This window comes from Octodon degus, unplaced genomic scaffold, assembly GCF_000260255.1.
Source record: "Octodon degus isolate 3935 unplaced genomic scaffold, OctDeg1.0 scaffold00072, whole genome shotgun sequence".
In the NCBI taxonomy this organism is placed as follows: domain Eukaryota; kingdom Metazoa; phylum Chordata; class Mammalia; order Rodentia; family Octodontidae; genus Octodon; species Octodon degus.
In genome coordinates, this window is record NW_004524648.1 from 3,007,721 (window position 1) to 3,025,119 (window position 17,399).

At 49.3% G+C, this 17,399-nt stretch overlaps 1 protein-coding gene across 3 annotated transcripts in view; it reads right to left on the reverse strand.

The window, feature by feature from the left end:
- Abr (active BCR-related) overlaps nucleotides 1–17,399 on the reverse strand; it is a 215,560-nt gene that overhangs the window by 144,550 nt on the left and 53,611 nt on the right. The window contains exon 1 of one of the 3 annotated variants that reach the window (XM_004635365.2): nucleotides 14,913–15,071. The exons of 1 other annotated variant lie outside the window; for it this stretch is intronic. Coding sequence is in view for 1 of the 2 variants with exons in the window: in XM_012515638.2 (XP_012371092.1) it covers nucleotides 9,432–9,492 (61 nt within the window). In the remaining variant the exon portion in view is untranslated. Of the gene's footprint in view, nucleotides 1–9,431; nucleotides 9,573–14,912; nucleotides 15,072–17,399 lie in introns of those variants that run through there. One more of the 3 variants, XM_012515638.2, reaches the window with a different exon arrangement.

A 17,399-nucleotide genomic window follows, 5' to 3' on the forward strand; every position in this document is an offset into this window, starting at 1 on the left:
CCAGGCAAGTGCTTATTCTACTGAGCCATCTCCCCGGCCCCTAATAATAGTATATTAATGACCACAGCTTGGTAAGTTATTATTCCTTGAAGTTGATAAGAGCCCTTTGAGATCATTTTCTCCACCATTACACTGCAGGTCATGAAATCAATGTAATAGGTCATGACTAGCATTTTTTTGTTGTTGTTGTTCTAGTTTTTAATGGAGTAGAACAGGAAAGAATAGAAAAAAAGTACTAGTGCATTGCAAGTGAGATGGGGTAAGAGCTGGTCCATGAAACTCTGTTACATGTAAAATGTTACACATACATGTGGGTCGTAGGAAAGGGTTACAGTACCAAGAATTAGCAGGTCACTTCTCTAGCCCAATCTCCTCTGGCAGATTTGGCCTCTGCTCACCGAATCCCAGCAGTGGAATTTACCCCTTTAGCCAGGTCACCCATGGTAAATTTCCCTTAATATTACATTGTGGATTGTGGACCTCCCCACCACAGCCCCCTAGCTCTTCTCTCAAGACATAGAACTGATGATAATCAGTGCCATAAGGCGGTAAAGTAGCAGGTGCTTCTCAACCCTACTGAGCACTGAGTCTCGCTTCAACCTGCACAAAAGGAACTCTGAAGAACCACTGGAGAGACATGCTCTTTTTGAAAGGATGGAGCCGCTATTACCAGGATCTGCTCTCCAGGCCGGCCATGCCTCTGGGACTGAGGTAGCCCTGAGTCAGTGGTCTCCTTGACAGATATCTCTTCCCTTGAAAGAAAGTAATGGAGGAAAGGCAAGAGGGTGGAAGAAGGGCAGGAATAACAGGAGGCAGGTGGGAAGGTAGTAGACAGCCCCACAGAGTGGTACCTGGGGGAGGGAGCTTGGCAAGGATGGGCATAGAATACACAGCTACCCGTAATTCTATCACTCTGGGAAGCTGAAGCAGGAGGAACAAAATTAAGCCCAGTCTGTGCAAATTAGCAAGAACTGTCTCAAAAAAAAATTAATAAAGGATGAGGATGTAGCTTTGGATATATTCTGGAACCACAGGGGCAGAGGCTAGGGTAGCAGGTTGAAGGAAGTGAGAGGAGAGAAGTCAGGAGCAACGAAGTCTCTAAGAGCAAGTGAAATTTCACATTTGCCCCCTAACAGAAGATGGCTGACTGAGAGGGAGTGATACATGTGTCCTATACCAGATAGGCAAGATGTCTAAAAATGCCACTGACTCAGCGAAGGAAGTGAGATGCCACTGAAATTTTGAGCAGCAAGGGGAGAAAAGAGGTAGCGCACAAACCTCCCCCACTCGAACCTTCCTGATTCAGTCTCAGCTCAGGGCAGCCTTCCTCCTCTGGCTGGCCCCACACAGGCCCTTTGTGAAATGGGGCCTTTCTGGGCTCAGCTAAAGGGTGTCTGCTAAGGTGTAAGCAAGCACCCAGGCTCAGGATGCCCCAGAGGACCGGCATCTCACACAGGGGGCTTTCTGAGACTGTGGGCCTCAGGGGGTGTGGGGATGGGGACGAGGCTGGAGGAGTTGCATCATGCCAGCCTGTTGTTAGCATGCACCTGGGGGATTCAGAGGCAGCAGCCAGTTCTCAGCCCAGGCGGCCGGACCTGGGCAGGAACTTGGTGCTCAGTGGCCTGATTTATGGCTGAAGTTTTTTTCTTTCTGAAACTATGGAGGTGAATATTAAAAAGCCTGAGAACAGGGCCAGCACACTCGGGTTCTGGCGTCAACTCTAGTTCCCATTTTCTTGCCCCAGACCCCGTTCTTCTCTGGAAGCTAGGTACTAGCTGCATCTCATCTCCAGCTCCAAAGCACACACTCTCTCCCCGCCTCCCTCCCTCTCTCTCAGCATTTCTTGCCAATAATCAGTGAAATGAGGCAATTTTGGGCTGTGAACTCTAACTCCCACATGAAGAGATGTCCTTGGGATTACCTCTTAGGAAGAGGTAACATGGTTGGCAGCGTGGCTAACAGAACAACTGGGACTGAGCTGCTCACGTATTGTAGGGGAGCCAAACACTGTCTTCATAGTTGTCATTCTGGCTAGAGAGAAACCAGATCAATCAACCTCAGTGAAATACCAGCTGCCAAGAGGCCCTCACTATGGTGCTACATGGAAGAAAGCACAGTTTACTGAGTCAGGCAAAACCAATGTTTAAAGCCTGGCTTGTACTCTAGGTTGATAACCTTGAATTATAACCATCCTAAGCCCCCTCTTTCTCTCTTAACAAATAGAGCAATTAAGCCTGCCTCATGAGATAAGGGCTGAAAAGACTGGTGATACCTGTCAAATGCCTACACCAGAGCTAGTACATGACAGGTACGCAACTGGTAGTGGGTATAATCACAGTTGAACAAAGGGAAAAGATGAATTTCTAGGAAACCAGTGAGGTGAATGGACTTTCTCTTAATTAGGCCCAAAGAGTCTCTGTACCTCTACAGAACTGCATATTATTCCCAAAGTGAGGCCCACTGAGATACTACTGCAAAAGAATACACTGCCACTGACCCCAAAACTCACACAGAGGGTCTTTCACTAAAACTATGCCTTGAAAACATAGCTCACAAGCCGTTTAGGCCCAGGTTAACATGCCACTAGATTGGGTAACCATGAATGAGGAAATTAATTGCTGCTGTGGGGAATCGATGCCCCCACCCCCTGCCAGAAGATAGCTGGGCTTAATTACACAGCATCTTTAGTCTCCATAATCTTGATCCATTAAAGCCACGCAGCTGTCTAGGTAGCAATGCCCGTGGGGAAGGGGTAAGCCTAGCACACTAACAAGATCAGCCTTTCAACCCCATGAAAATAATTATGACCACATCCTTCCCCAACAGCTTCAGTAAACCCATAGGATGCTAGTCAATTGTGAGCTTTTTGAGAGAGCACTGATTTCATCAACACTGCGGGGAGACCAATGGCCATGCTGCCTGGAGTGCTAATATCTCTGAGCGCCTACAGCACTGGCTTACCTGAGGGACCCAGCCAACCTACCTACCACTTCTGCAGACCTTGCTCGTCTTAGGCAAAATGCAGGATTACATCTGCTGCATCACCTGTGGTTTAAAGGGACATGAAGGTATCAGCAGAAAGCAGAGACAAGAGAGGATGGCACCAGACTAACTGGGTCTCCAGCTTGCTCACTGCACTTAGCCCCCTCTCCCGAAAGTCAGACTGACTGATATTTCCTGTACAACCAGTAACCCATATTCATCCTTTATTCGGGCGTTTGGCTGGGGAAGAAGGGACAGAGAAGACAGGAATGAATACGGGGCAGAGAACAGAGGAAAACCAAATCTAGGGACAGAGAATGGCCTAGATTCTCCCTCTACAAATGGCCATAGTACCAGTTGGTCCCACCTCAAAGGGCTCTTTGCCAAATGCCTTGAGCAAGGGGAGGATTGAGCATCTGTCCTCAGTCTCTATTATATAGGGAAGCACTCTACAGTCTGCCTGTTTCCCTGATTTCTTTCTTCTTCCCCTTCACAGGGTTTGGAGAAGGTTCTCCCCATGCTTCAGGAACCAGCAGAACATCTTGCTGCCAGCCAAGGCATCTATAGTTTCAACTGACCATATCTTACCCTAAGAAAAAAAAAAGCTGAGGCAGATCAAGGTCAAACACCAAAATCAATTTCCCCTACAACAGCCCTGGACACAAGTGTACCTGCAGGCTTCGCCTATTGGTCCAAGCAGTCTTTAGGGCCAAGTATAAAAATCCGACAGAAAAGACATAGGAGATAATACATGAGTGTATCACATTACCCTACACCACAACCAAGGGCCTAGCAGAAAGCAAAAAGCTCAGTTATCCTGAGGCCACCTAAAGCTGCTTAGTTCCAGCCTTGCCTCAGCTCAAGCCGAGTCAAACAGCTGCTGCACAAACACTGTAGGAAAGCCTTCCAATCACAAGCCCTAGCAAAGTGCAAGACTGCCTTGGGGTGGGGGGAGGGGGGTCTCTGACTCCACTTACAAACTACTATAATTATCAAATCCACACACCAAGAAACTTGTCCACTTTTTTTTTTTTTTTTTTTTTTTTTTCCAGAACCAGGGATTGAACTTGCCAGGGAAGCACTTATTCTACTGAGCCATCTCCCCGGCCCTAAGAAACTTGTGTATAGGCTAGTTACTGGATTTTGGGTGGAGTAAGAAGTTAAAGCCAAGATCCCAGAATTTTACCTTTCTCACATTTGTGTAGTCAAAAGCCATCAGGAGCTTATGCATGAGGCACTGGGCTAGGCCAGTGATGGCAAAAGTTTTACAGCTTTCAGTGAAACAACTCACTGACCCCAGTTCGCATACCATAGTTTCACCACCACTGGTACTCCCTAAAAAACTATGGATGTGGCCCGATGGACAAGTAATAGCCTAGTATGTGCACTGAGGCCCAAAGTTCAATCCCAGCAGGAGGTGGGGCTGGCTGCTCCTACTAGTCCCCTTGCCACTTTCCCAGCCCCTTTCAAGCCCATCTGCAAGATGCTTGCCTATTCAGTGACGTGCTAGATGCCTAAGCAATTCGATAGCACTCACCTTCAAAGCACTTTATAAACATTAACTAATCCACACAACACCTATGGGAGATGTCACAGCCTCACTTCACAAAAGAGGGGCACAAGGAAGGTACCAGAATCACCCCTAGAAACAGATCATACCTCAGAGTTTGAAGAGCCAAGTCTTCTATCTTTACCCAAGAGAAGCAGAATGGATTTTCTCATCACCCCTCTGTTTCTCTCTCTTAGAAGTATTTAAGCAACTTCTAATTCACTATCAATATTCCTTTCCTTCTCTTCTTCCTTATTTTTTCTTCCTTTCTTTCTCTCTTTCCTTTCTTCCTTCCTTTTCTTCCTCCTCTTTTTCTTGCTTTCTTTCTCCAGTACTAGGGATAGAACCCAGGGGCATTCTACCACTGAGGCATATCCCTAGCCCTTTTTATTTATGTATTTGTGTTTTGAGACAGAGTCCTCTTAAACTGCCTAGAAAGGACTCAAACTTTCGATCCTCCCACCGTGTTGGGATCACAGGCATGTGCCACTGTACCTGGCTTATTTCTTCTTTTTCCCAAAGAACAACAGCAACATTCACAACAATAGAAATTAAGTTTTTCTGAGTAGATGGCTTAATTATTCTCCCAGCTTCACCTCTGAGGCTCCAGCAGCCATGACAATTATGGGCTGGTGTTGACAAGAAGGAATAAATTACTAGAACTATTCAGAGCACAAGAAAATATCTATCAAAGGTGTGCACTGGCACAGCAGGGGCCGTCTGATGTGGCCTGGCAGAGTAAGCCGCTCTGGCGAAATGCACACAGTGCCAGTAGTGAGGTCTATGGTTTGGGAATGTAGGACTAAGATGAGACACTGAGGCAGGCTCTGGATTATCTTGAGAGGGACTGATTTCCTTGCAACCCAAGTACTTTTCTGGCCCATGCACAGGAACTGAGTCTATGAGGAACGTGAAAATATCACAAGAGACCAAAATATCCCTTAGAAATGCTTCTTGGGATAAGAGATGTTAGCTCCAAAATGCATGTTTCTTTTAACTACAGATGGTCATGTTCTGCCTTCTATGAGATCCAAGAAACTGCAGGATTTGCTTGGCTCAGTAGGGTCGTTATGTTTGGGATTGGTATGGAATTGCTTGGGAAAAAATAAGGGGCTAAAATGGCAAAGAAAGAGACCCAAAATGCAGTCCTCAGCTCATTTGCTAAATAAACTCTGATCTTTTATTTAAAGACTTCCGATTTGGAGAAAAGCCAAGTATGAACCCATTACTTGGCACACATACATTTCAATCCAGATCTACATGGAAAGCTTTCTCTACTTGGAGAGACAGAGAAAGTTTCAGAGCACCCCTCATTTCTGGGTTACTTTATAGTTAATTTAGTCTAGCTTAATCCCCTGGTAGAAAAGGCAACAAAGAAAAGGCACAAAGTGTTTAGTGGAAAGGGTGGTTGATAAGAGACAGAGAAGAGGGCCAGAGCAATAGTTCAGTGGCCTAAGCACCTGCCTAGCAAGTGCAAGGACCAGGGTTTGATCTCTGGTACAGTGTGCCCTGCTGGCCCTGCTGGGAGTGCTAGCGCATGCCAGTAATCTTGGCATTGGGGAGGCTGAGACAGAAGGATCACTATGAGTCTAAGCTACACAGTGAGATCCCGTGTGTGTGTGTGTGAGAGAGAGAGAGAGAGAGAGAGAGAGAGAGAGAGAGAGAGAGAAATTAAGAAAAGAAGTACCATAAAGTGAATCATGAAAGTCCTAGAGAAAGACACTAGACAAGGTAGTGAAGAGCGAAGGCAGCATTATTACATTCATGCAGGAAAAAGACTGGCATGGAAACAGGACTCTGGGATGACTGGAACCCTCATCTGCCACTGTAGCTTATGGGGCCAAAGAACTTGCTCCAATCAGTCCCAGATCACACTGGTAGCTGGATCTGACCCATCTCCTTGAGTCAGACAAATCATCATTACCTCAGCCCTTTAAGACTGCTACTATAGGGCAGGGGAGATGGCTCAGTAGAATAAGCATTTCCCTGGTAAGTGCAAGGTTCTGAGTTCAATCCCTGGTTCCACCAAAAAAAAAAAAAAAAAAAAAAAAAAAAAAGACTTCTATAGGGGAGAAAGACAATTTGCTGCCCACTCCTCCTCAAGTGACTGTCAACCTGTAATGAAGTTATACTCCCCTGGGATATATCCTGATGCCAGAAAGGACAGATCTACAACTCCAAAGGTGGAAGTATATGAGGAAGGGGTGGGCAGTCTGGCACCTAGGAACAGAGAGCTACTGGTCTCAGTGGGCTCAGATGGAGCCTCAGCCACCCAACCCCACCCGACCTTTTATAGCCCACAAGTTAGGTCAGAGTCATTGAAGCTACTTACATTGCTGGATCATTTCAGAAAGAACTCTGGGACAGACAGCTAAAAAGACAGATGTCCCCTGTTCCATGACATCTGAAGGCCTTCAATAAGCTCACATATATCTGGATGATATGCAAAGACCTCTTTACTGTCTTAAGATATGTTCTGAATTTCTACCCCATCATTTATGAGTCATATATCGTGAGTACATGATTTCCACTTAGCAGGTGTCCCTTTCCTAACCTGTAAGAGTTCAGAGTTGGGATGTTTGGCAAGAACAGGTAGGAAGTGCCTAGCACAGTTCTCAGCCTACAGTAGGTGCTCAGGGGATGCTGGGACCACAGTTAAGAGGCAGCTCTATGGCGGGGCCTCCATCACTGAGAAATCACACTGGCTGCCCTGAATTCACCTCCTTTACAATTCCTGATGGATCTGGCATCTGTGGGCACCTACCTCCCCAGGATTCTGAGCCTTGTAAGCAAACAGCTCCCCAGGAGGCAGAACTTCCTCTGGAAGCCACAAAGCCATGCTGCCAGGCAAATGACAGCCAGGGTATTTGTTTTAATTTAGGCTCTTGTCAAGAGGAAACTTGATGGCTAACAGCCCAAATATGACTGCACAGTACCTCCCCAGGAAGCCTCATGCTACACAGCTCTCAAGTCATTCTGAGAGGGAGGCAGGGTTCTCACACTGCTCCCAAATTAGCGTTTCCTGCCCATCCCACCAACTAGGTGCCTCCAGACACCAGGGTGGTGGCAGCAGGGAAGACAGCTCAGATGCCAGCCTGCTTTAATCAGGTCTGATTTCCAATACTTTCAAAAAGGCCCTGGATCTAATTCCTTCTCTGGCATTTCTCTGGTCAGGAATTCTCAAAGCAATCCCAGGCAATTTTGTTTCTCAGCTCCAGAAACAGGGCATTTGGAAATGATCAGGTGAGGAAATCTTCAGCAATGGAGAGAAAGCCAGAGGTGGATTTCTATATTTTTTTTGTGTTTTGGGAAATAGGGAAAACAGTCCTGGGTTTTGCAAAGAACCAGAAATATTCAGAAGCATAAGTAGCACGTGAAAATGAGGCATTGTTATGACTGCTATTTGCAAGAGCACAACCAAGCAGGTCATTAATCCTTTCTTCAGGTCAGGAGCTGATCTGCATCAGGCTCTGAACAGATATGTGTCCCCATTCATGCAAACACATGTGCACACATGCACCACACAGCTGTGGGCCCTGACCCTCACCCAATGAAGCTGCTTCTGCTGGGGAAGGAGCAGATGGAGTGGCTGGGCTTGGCACAGCACTGACACCCAGGGGAACTGGTTTTGCCCCTTTGATGTTGAAAAAACCAAAGCAGAATAAACCATCACAAGGACAGGTCCTGGGAAAGGGAGGTGAAAGAAAGTAGGATAGGGGGAGGAGGAATCAAGAATCACAGGAGCCAGGGGGATACAGAGGGCACAGCCTGGGTTTTGGGGTTCTGTGGAGCCTCCAAGGCAAGATTCTGGGGGCTGAAAGTATCATCTCCCACCCAAGCAAGACTGTTATTAAGAAACTCGAGCCAACTTAACCCTTAATAATGTCCTTGTTATACCAAGGTATCCAACGCCCAAATTCAGATTCTGGCTCCACCAGCCTCTCTGGACTCTTGCCTCAGGGTTCTAGGGTAGAAAATGCTATAAGAAAGAGAGTGGAGGGTCCGGTTCAAGTGGACCTAAGAAACTGAACCTTATTTTCATGTTCAGAGGCCAGCAAGACCCTTCTTTCACATCCCTGGAAGCCGATGGAGAAAGTCTCTCAAGGGAGGGGTGGGGGGAATGGGCAGCGCTTGTTTTAGGGGGTATGTGGGTGTGGGGCAGCTCCCAGGGTTGGGCCCCCGCCTGTAGGAAGTCCAAGTGATCAGTTACACATCCCCTGCGGCAGTGGCAGTGCGAGCAACCACATGACCAGCAGATTTGGGATTGAGGGGGTGGAGAACCCAAAAAGGTTTGGCTTCTTTCTTTCCCTTCTATTTTTTGGGGATGGTGATGAGGGTGGTGATGAGGCTGGCAGCAAAGACTGCTGAGCTGGAGATTTTCAGCTCCTTCATCCAAATGGGCCCCCCGGAGATCTGCACCTACAATCTCGCTTCCCACTCTCACCCCAAACCACACAACAGCCTCACGATGTTCCTGAGGTGGCAAACCCGAGCGCCAAGGACTTTCCCCAAAATGGCCTTTCTGCTTTAGCATGGACAGAGAAGCCGCAAATTTCGGTGCCGAGATAGCACCCTAAAAAAGGTGCTTCCCTTTGCCGAAAGGTTGAAGAGTGTTAGGTTACACAACAGGTGGGAGGAGGTGACACAGCTCCCTGGCCCCATGGACTCACTGCCCCCTACCCACTTGAAGTTCGCTATGGAGACCCCACCTGCAAGATAACCGTGGGGTACCCCACGCCACTCCACTCCCTCCCAGCCCGCTGCGCACCTGGCGCGTGGTACCCGCAGCCCCCTGCCCACGCCCGTTTCCGGACGAGCACGGCATCTGGGACCTGGGGCCTCGGTGAACCTCTCAGGGCACCAGGGCCCCTTCACAGCCTCCCCAGCCCAGCACACGTACTGCTGTAGAGGGTGTCGATCCAGGAGAGGCGCGGCAGGCCCCGGTGGCTGAGCGGCTCCATGCCCGCGGCTCCGTGAAGCGGCCGCAGCGGCGGTGGCGGCGGCGGCGGCGGCGGCGGCGGTTCGGTCAGATCGGAAACCCGACCCTCATCGCGCAACAAAGGAGGGAGGGCGCGGGCAGGCGGGGAGCCGGGCGGAGTGGCCAGACTCGGAGACCCAAGTTGCCGAGTACGAGCTGGAGTCGGGGAAGGCAGGGGAACAGGTAGCAGGGAGGAGCGAGCCAGCACTGCCAAGGAGGACGAGGCGAGCGCCCCCAAGAGCCCTTTGGGTCACTGCGGAGATTGGAGCAGTGACCCCGCCGCGTGCCCACCAACTAGCAACTTCCCAGGGGCTGCGCGGCGCCCAGGGGCGGGTGGCGAGGGCGCGACCAATCGGTGAGAGGCTCCAGAGCGCCCCCACCCCCCAGTCTCAGCCCGCCTCCGACCCGGGAGGTGGTGTGGGGAACAGCCCCGGGCCCCACAGACACCCAGGCGACAGGGGCTCCTAGCAGCCGGTGAGCTCGGGTCCTGCGGAGTCTCAGGGCGGTGGCGCAGACCCTGGCTCCCCCTCTTCCCCCTGGCAGGGCTCAGCAGAATGTGGCAACCCGCAGACTAGGTGCCGCGGGGAGACCTCTGGGCCCGCAGGGGTGACATCACCTGCCTGTCACCCCAGGATCTCCAAGCGCAATTTTGGGGCTAGTGCAGCTTACAGGCTCCTCCCCTAGACAAGCACGGGGAGCAGCATTCACCAAGTTCACATCCTGCGCCCTCAGCGCAGGCCAGCTGGGGACGGTATTCTTGCAAACCTTACCAGTGCTTCATCTGTTTAAACACCCTTGCCCTTACAGTGCTTCAGTTCCTGGCCCCCACGCAGGGGTGGGGGGTGGGAGTTGGGGGTCAACATAGGGTTGCCTAGGAAAGACCATTTCTCAGATGTGCGCCTTTGGGGTGAGAGGGCAAACTGGAGTACTGAGAACTCCAGGATCTTCCTGTTCCTCTAGCAACCCTCTCTGGAAATCCCTGGCTCTGCACAAGCCATACAAATTCAGGGGACCCTGGGGTCTAGGTGTCTCAGAGAACAGGCCCCTAGAACCTTTAGGAACAAAATTTCTGCTAACAAAGACCCCCCCCCCCCCGCAGTGAAGCCGTAGGGGATTGGAAGTTATGCTGTAATCTAGGACCCTTTGTAGCTTTCCTTAGATTTGGTCCTGCAGATCTTCTGGGACTACAAGGGACACTAGGTGAAGGGACCCGAGTGGAGGGAAGTCAGGGTAGCATGGTCCAGAACCCCTTTGCTTTCCTAGCCCCTGGCAAAGGAACCCTGAACTGAACCACTTATGCACAGGATAAAGACATTTCTGATAATGAAGCAATCCCCATTCTACCCCATCCCCAGGCAGCTTAAAGGCAAAAACTTGAAAAGACCAATCCTGGAGAACACTATTCAAGTAGTAAAGTTCACCCTGGCCTTCACTGGTAGCATCCACAGGAGATGGGCAGGGATGCTCTTCACCATTCCAAACAGCCACAGGTCTAGTTCTTAAAGGGAGGAGAAGCATAATCACAGTGCTCTCAAGAGGCTTAGGCAGGAAGATGGCAAGTGCAAGCATAGTTCGGGTAACTTAGTATGACCATGTCTTAAAATTAAAAATTAAAACAATTAAAAACAGGCTGGGGCTGTAACTCAATGGAAAGGCCCTGGGCTCAATCCCCAATACCTCAAAAAGGGGGACCAGCCATGAGCAGCACCCACGAGCAGCCTGGCACAGAGTTCCACAGCTACCCAAAGGGAGATGGTGGCCACTAGCTCACAGTAGGTTGGGATAAGCCCCTGGGAAGGGCCAGGGAAGATGCTCTGGGATGTGTACACCTTTGTAGGTAGCTGCAATGATGTCCTAACATGCACCCCTCCCTCCGTCTACTCCTTCCTCCTTCCTAGCCTCCTCTGTTCAGCTTCTGGATCTGTGTCTTGCTGCCCCTCCTAGCTCAGCTAGCACCCTCCCACAGCCCTGACTGGCACAGAAGATTGGGAGGGCCAACCAGGCACCTGGAGCTTGGCAGGGAGGGGGCTGTGCATCTCCAATGAGATGCTCCAGAAATAGAGCTCCGGATGGGAGACATAGCAAGTTGATTCTCCGTGGAAGCAGAAGGAGGAGCAAAGAGGGGCCCGGAGCCTGGGCACGGTGGTGCACACCTGTAATCCCAGCACTGGGGAGGCTGAAAACAGGAGGATCACTACGAGTTCGAGTCAGGTAGTGATACCCTGTACCAAATACATAACATTAAAAAAAAAAAAAAAAAAGATGGGACTTTTTTTCTTTCAGCATGGAACTCTGGGAAAGCACAGAACCCAGAAGAGAGATGGAAACAGGAGCATGAGCTGCAGGAATCTACACCACCAGCCCTGGCAGGCAGCAGCACGGTTCTCTCCTCCAAAACAAGACCCTGACCAAGACAGCCTGAGCCCTCTCCCTGCACCACAGGGATTTTCCTGAGGGTCACATCCGGTGCTGCCTTTGAGATGTATGTTTCTGTGTGAGTCACATACATTTGCATACATTTTACATTTTTATCTACAAAGGCTTGAACAAGCTATTTTCAGCATTTTTTAAGCTAAATGTTGCTGTTGCTGTGGTTTGCTGCCCCTCTCCCTCCCAGTCTCTCTAGTCCTGCCCTGGACCGTGATTCCCACAGCACAATATAGGACAGAGGGAGAGACAGTCACGGAGCCTCCACTTCCAATGTCTAACACTGAATACCTGCTGTGTGCCTGAATGGGGTTTAAGAGTTTTGTTCTTAAGGATAAACTCAGTTTACTGCATTTTCCCAGCAAGAAAACTGAAACATTGAGCAGCCAATAATCCACCCATACAAATCAGTGGAAACTGGGACTTGGACTCTACAGTCTGCTTAAATGCCTTGTAGGGTACAGTGTGTCAGAAGTCCCTGGAAATGTTTGCTGAGCTATGGTTAATAAACTACCTTTTGGGAAACTCTTCTAGCCCCATTCCATTTCCAGACCTACATGTCTTGGGAAAGGTGGTTACTTGAAGATTCTCTTGATGCCTCATCAGGCAGCCTCTAGTAGATGTTAATACCAAGTAGCCTGCCTAACCTTGGCCACAAATGGGTGGGTCTTAGAGCACCAAGGTGATTTGGGCCTAAATGGCTGCCTCTAGATTAGCAGTGGTGAGGGCAGAGGAAAGGCTGGGGAAACCCTACTGTACAACCTGGGAAGGAAGGAGTTAAAAAGTCATTTTCCTCTTATTTTGCCCAAGGCTGCTACCTTGAAGTCCCCTTAACCCCAGCCATCAACCCCAATCTGTCAGAGAAGCAGGGAAGTATTCTTGTACACAGACCTCCCTGATTCAGCTAAGAGCCTAAGAGCTGGGCCAGTCTCTATACCCGGAGGCACTGAGTCAGCAGCCACCACTCCACCTCTTCCTATCCCCTATTAACCACTCCCTGTCCAATCACTGGGGCCAACACTTTCCATCTTCCCAGCCCTCCCTCCAGCCCATGCAGTCAGGCTGGCCTCAGCTCCCCCCATCTCGGTAGTGGCCTGCCTGTTCTTCCCTCATTGCTGGATTTAGGAGTTGGTCACACTGCTAAGAATGTCGGGCTAATGCTGAGAGACTGAGTGGAAAGGAGATCAGCCTCCTTCTGAAGCCCAGCAGTCTGCCTTCATACTCAGTAGTATGTCCCTCACTGCCACTCCAACAGGCAACGCTTGGTTCTACCACCACTTGGCCAAGATATAAAAATTATGTCTCAATGATGATGCTTAGAATCAAACCTGAGCATCTCCTCTTTTCTTCCCTTTTCACATTGGCAGCCAGCTCTACTGTGTATGACAAGAAGGCCCCAGGAGTCCCTGCTTCCTTGACAATCCAGCAGTAGTCACTGCTCTCAAAAAGAATGTGTTGTCATGCTAAGGCCATGCACGAACCACCAGTGTGCACAAAGCCTGGGTGTACCCACCCTGGAAGAGCTGCTCTTTAAAGGCCGGTCTGCATCTTTCTCACTGGAGTGTACCCACTGCCCAGTCCAGTGGATGAATGAGGCTCAGGTAGACCTTCAAAGCAGTCACAGCTGCACTGTGCTGATCCCAGATCAGCTTTCTGCCAGGAGAATGGCATTCAATAATGCTTGTTGAACAAGTAAAATTAATGACAGCTAACATTTACTGAGTGCTTAAAGTACCAAGCAATGCTCTATGTACTTTACATAGATTATTTCACCTAATCCTCACAATACACCAGTGATATAGGCACTATTATTATCTCTGCTTCACAGAAGAACTGGAGACACAAAAAGGCTAAGCCATTGGCCAGCTAGCTGATGACAACACTAAGAAATGAGCCAAATCTGAATCCAGAGTCCACATGTATAGCTGGGCACTGGGCTACAAAGAGTGAACCAATGAATAAACAGTGAATTTCAAGTCAGGGATGAATAAATAGGAGCTACATGAGAAGGCAAGGCAGTGTTACTCCAGAACTCCCCGGGGCCACCAATCATTAAGCAAAAGAGACCTGGTTCTCAAAGAAAACCCCATCTACTACAATAGGGTAGATGACCCTGGAGATAGCTGAACACAGTCCAAGAGTCTCCTGTACACCAGGCCCCACCAAACCTCTCTGCTTCTGCACCTCTGGCCAAGCTCAAGGATTTCCAGCCTTAGTTTCCACCCCTACAGAAGATGAACACCCCACAGACCTCACAGGTGACCTCCTCTCAGTCCCAGTAGATCATAAACTTTGCTTCCCAGTGGCCTATTTTTTACTCCTTGTTTCACTTGTTTCCTGGGTACAGTAAAACAGTTTCTACTATTCTGAGCTCTACCCTCAGCCCTGTGCTATGGAAAAAAGAAAATTCCCAGGCCTTCCCCAGCCACCTCTCGAGAGAGGGCTTGGCCTAAGACTCTGTCCTTTGCCCTCTTTCTACCTGTCTTGGCACAGTCTTCTCACTTCTGCAAACGGTGCAATCTATAAGCAACAGAGCCCGCCCAACTCATCTTTCTGCTGTAGTTTTATATCAGCTTGAGTCATGGGGAGGATTTGTAGCCCTGGTAAGATGTAGACCCGATCCCCAGAGAATTGCATACACCCTCTTAGGCCTCCCTTAGCATTGGTGCCAGCAAAAGTACAGAAATATCCAGGTCCCAGCAGCAGTGACACTCCCCGCACATTTCCCCAGGGGCTGTGTGAAGCCCTGCTCCACAGCCAGTGGTCATGGAAAGTTCAGCCTGAGCAATGCAGCTGATTTAGATGAGACTAAGCAAGCTGTAATTTCAGGAAGATCTCTTGCCAAGCCCCAGATAATGTGACCCTCACGGGACCATGCTCAGATTGCATCAACCATGGTCATCATGAGTGCTGTCCTAGAGTCAAGTAGACTGGGTTCCAGAGCAGGGTCTGAAGCCCCCTCCCTCTGTCACTTACCTTTAAGTCCCTATATTAGCAGCTGGAAAGATCCAAGCCAAAAAGGAGACAGAAGGATTCCTAAGTCTCCCGATCCAGAAATCAAGTTCAATGGCTCCAATCTCTTCAGCTCCAAGGGAATCAGGGGCACGTTCAGCTGGGGCTGGAACTCACAGGCTGGGCCTCTACCCTCCTGTGCCCATCACTCTCTGAAGCTGGCTGTGCTCCACACTCCTTTAGCCAGAGTGCTGCAGATGTGTCCCAGCCCTGCACTGCTCTGCCAGGAGCTCTGACGCCACCTGCCAGGCTGGCCCTGTCCTATCAGGCCCAGGAGTTGCTGCAGAGGCTGAAGGCTGCCAAGGAGACCATCTATAAGAAGTGGCAGTTCAACATCCAGGAAGGTGAAGCCAAAGAAGCCTTTGAGCCTAGCCAGGGTAGCTTGCCCTTGCTAGAGACTCACTGTGGTGTTAATGAGCACAGTGCTGATATATGGCCCTGTCTCTTTAAGGACCAGACCTCTTTAAAGCAAGTTCCCTCGGCAATCAACTCGAGCCACCAGCAATCCTGCGACAGAATGGGGCTCTCAAGCACCATCTAGTGGCCCAATACGGTGGCACCTCCACCACGAGGGGTTCTACCCAGGTGACCTCCAAGCACCTGCGCTTAAACCTTAGTTTCCCCACACCAGACTCTGACCACACTGTTGTGTGTAGTGGGGCTGGGAACCTGAGCAGGATCTCCATTTAGGATGAGGAAAAGCGGGAACCTCCAAGGCTGATGGGAAAGAATGGCCATCCCTCTGGACAAAATCTTCAGTTAGAGCTCAAATGGAGGGACTTCCCATTGGAGTCCTTCTGCTTGCCACCTGCAGGGACCTGAAGCAAAGATGAACACACCTTCATCCCCTTAATCACCAAGACTGGTTGTCAATTAGGGCAGGAGTAGTTGGTATTGCCCTACTAGAAAGTAGTTTAAAATGTGTGGGAGTGGGGGCTAGTTCTTCAACATGTGAATTTTTTGGGCAATAAAGCTCAATTCATAGACCCTTCTGCAGTGTTGGTGGGAGTATAGACTGGTACAACCACTATGGAAATCAGTGTGGAGATTCCTTCCAAAACTAGGATTGGAGATCCCATTCAAGCCAGCTATTCCCCTCCTGGGTATTTTTCCAGAAGAACTGAAAACCTCATTTCACAGTAATATATGTGCACCCATGTTTAAAGCGGCGTAATTTGTCATAGCTAAATCCTGGAAACAACCCAGATGCCCATCAACTGAAGAATGGATAAGGAAGCTGTGCTACTCTTACACAGTGGAGTATTATTCAGATATAAAACAGGATAAATTTGAATCTTTTGTTGGTAAATGGAATCAACTAGAGAATATACTCTTAAGTGAAACAAATCAGACCTGCAGGTGCAAACAAAAAAATAAATAAATAAAAATAACATAAAATGTGTGGGAGTACAGGGGGCATTGCAGCCACTCAAAGGGCAGAAGCCAGAGGTGCTAGATGCCCTGCAACACTGAAGATATCTCGAAGACTGTCTATCCTTCATGCCAACATGGTTAAGTGGGACTGGGGGTGGTTCCTCGACAAGCTCATGCTCCGTCTTCTTTGCTCCATCACACTGCTTTAATATCCTCCCTAACTGTCACATTTCTAACAGGATTGGGGTGTGTGTGGCCCAGGAAACCTTCACAAGAGATGCCAGTGCTCTGGCTGACCCTCCCCTGAAGCCAGACTGCACTCAGCCCACGCGGGGTCACCATGACCCTTGGAATAGAGGTAGACAAACTGCAAACTAAGTCAAGCCCTCAGGAGCCAGCAGGTGTCTGAGAGTAGCTCCACCACTTCCAAGGGACCCCTCGGCCTTCCTTCCAGTAGGGATGACTCAACCTAGCTCTGTTCTCCATCCCTAAGCTATCCCAACACATGCTATTTCCAAACTTACTTTCAAGGTCTGGTCATGAAACCTCGTGACTCCTAACATTCTCCTCTCTAAGCTCTTTGTGCCTTTCCTGGGCAAGGCAGTTGGATTTCATGATACAATCTTGTGCCAGGGGCTGGCGGGAAAAAACCAACACATGGCATGTGTGCTAACGAGGACAGTGGCAAGGACAAGACTGGCCCCAGTGGTCAGTGGACCCTGGGTCTGTTGATCTGAGCAGCTCCAGCTTCATGAGGCTACCATCACAGACACAGAGATAAGCAGGAGGGAAGTTTCTCGGCATCCCACAGCAACTAGAGTCCTCTGTAACAGCAATCACAGAAGAGCAGCCACCACCAAACAACACAAAACTGGCATGACTCTCTTACTGATAGCTGTCTATAGCTTCCCATTACAGTGAGGACAAAGATGCATACCGCTCCCTCATTTTTTGATTACTTTTTATGTTTTTTGCAGTGTTAGGAATTGACCCCAGAGCCTTATATATGCTAAACACATGATGCCCCCTGAGCTGTACTTTCAGACCCATGTTCTTTTTTTTTTTAGCAAACATTTC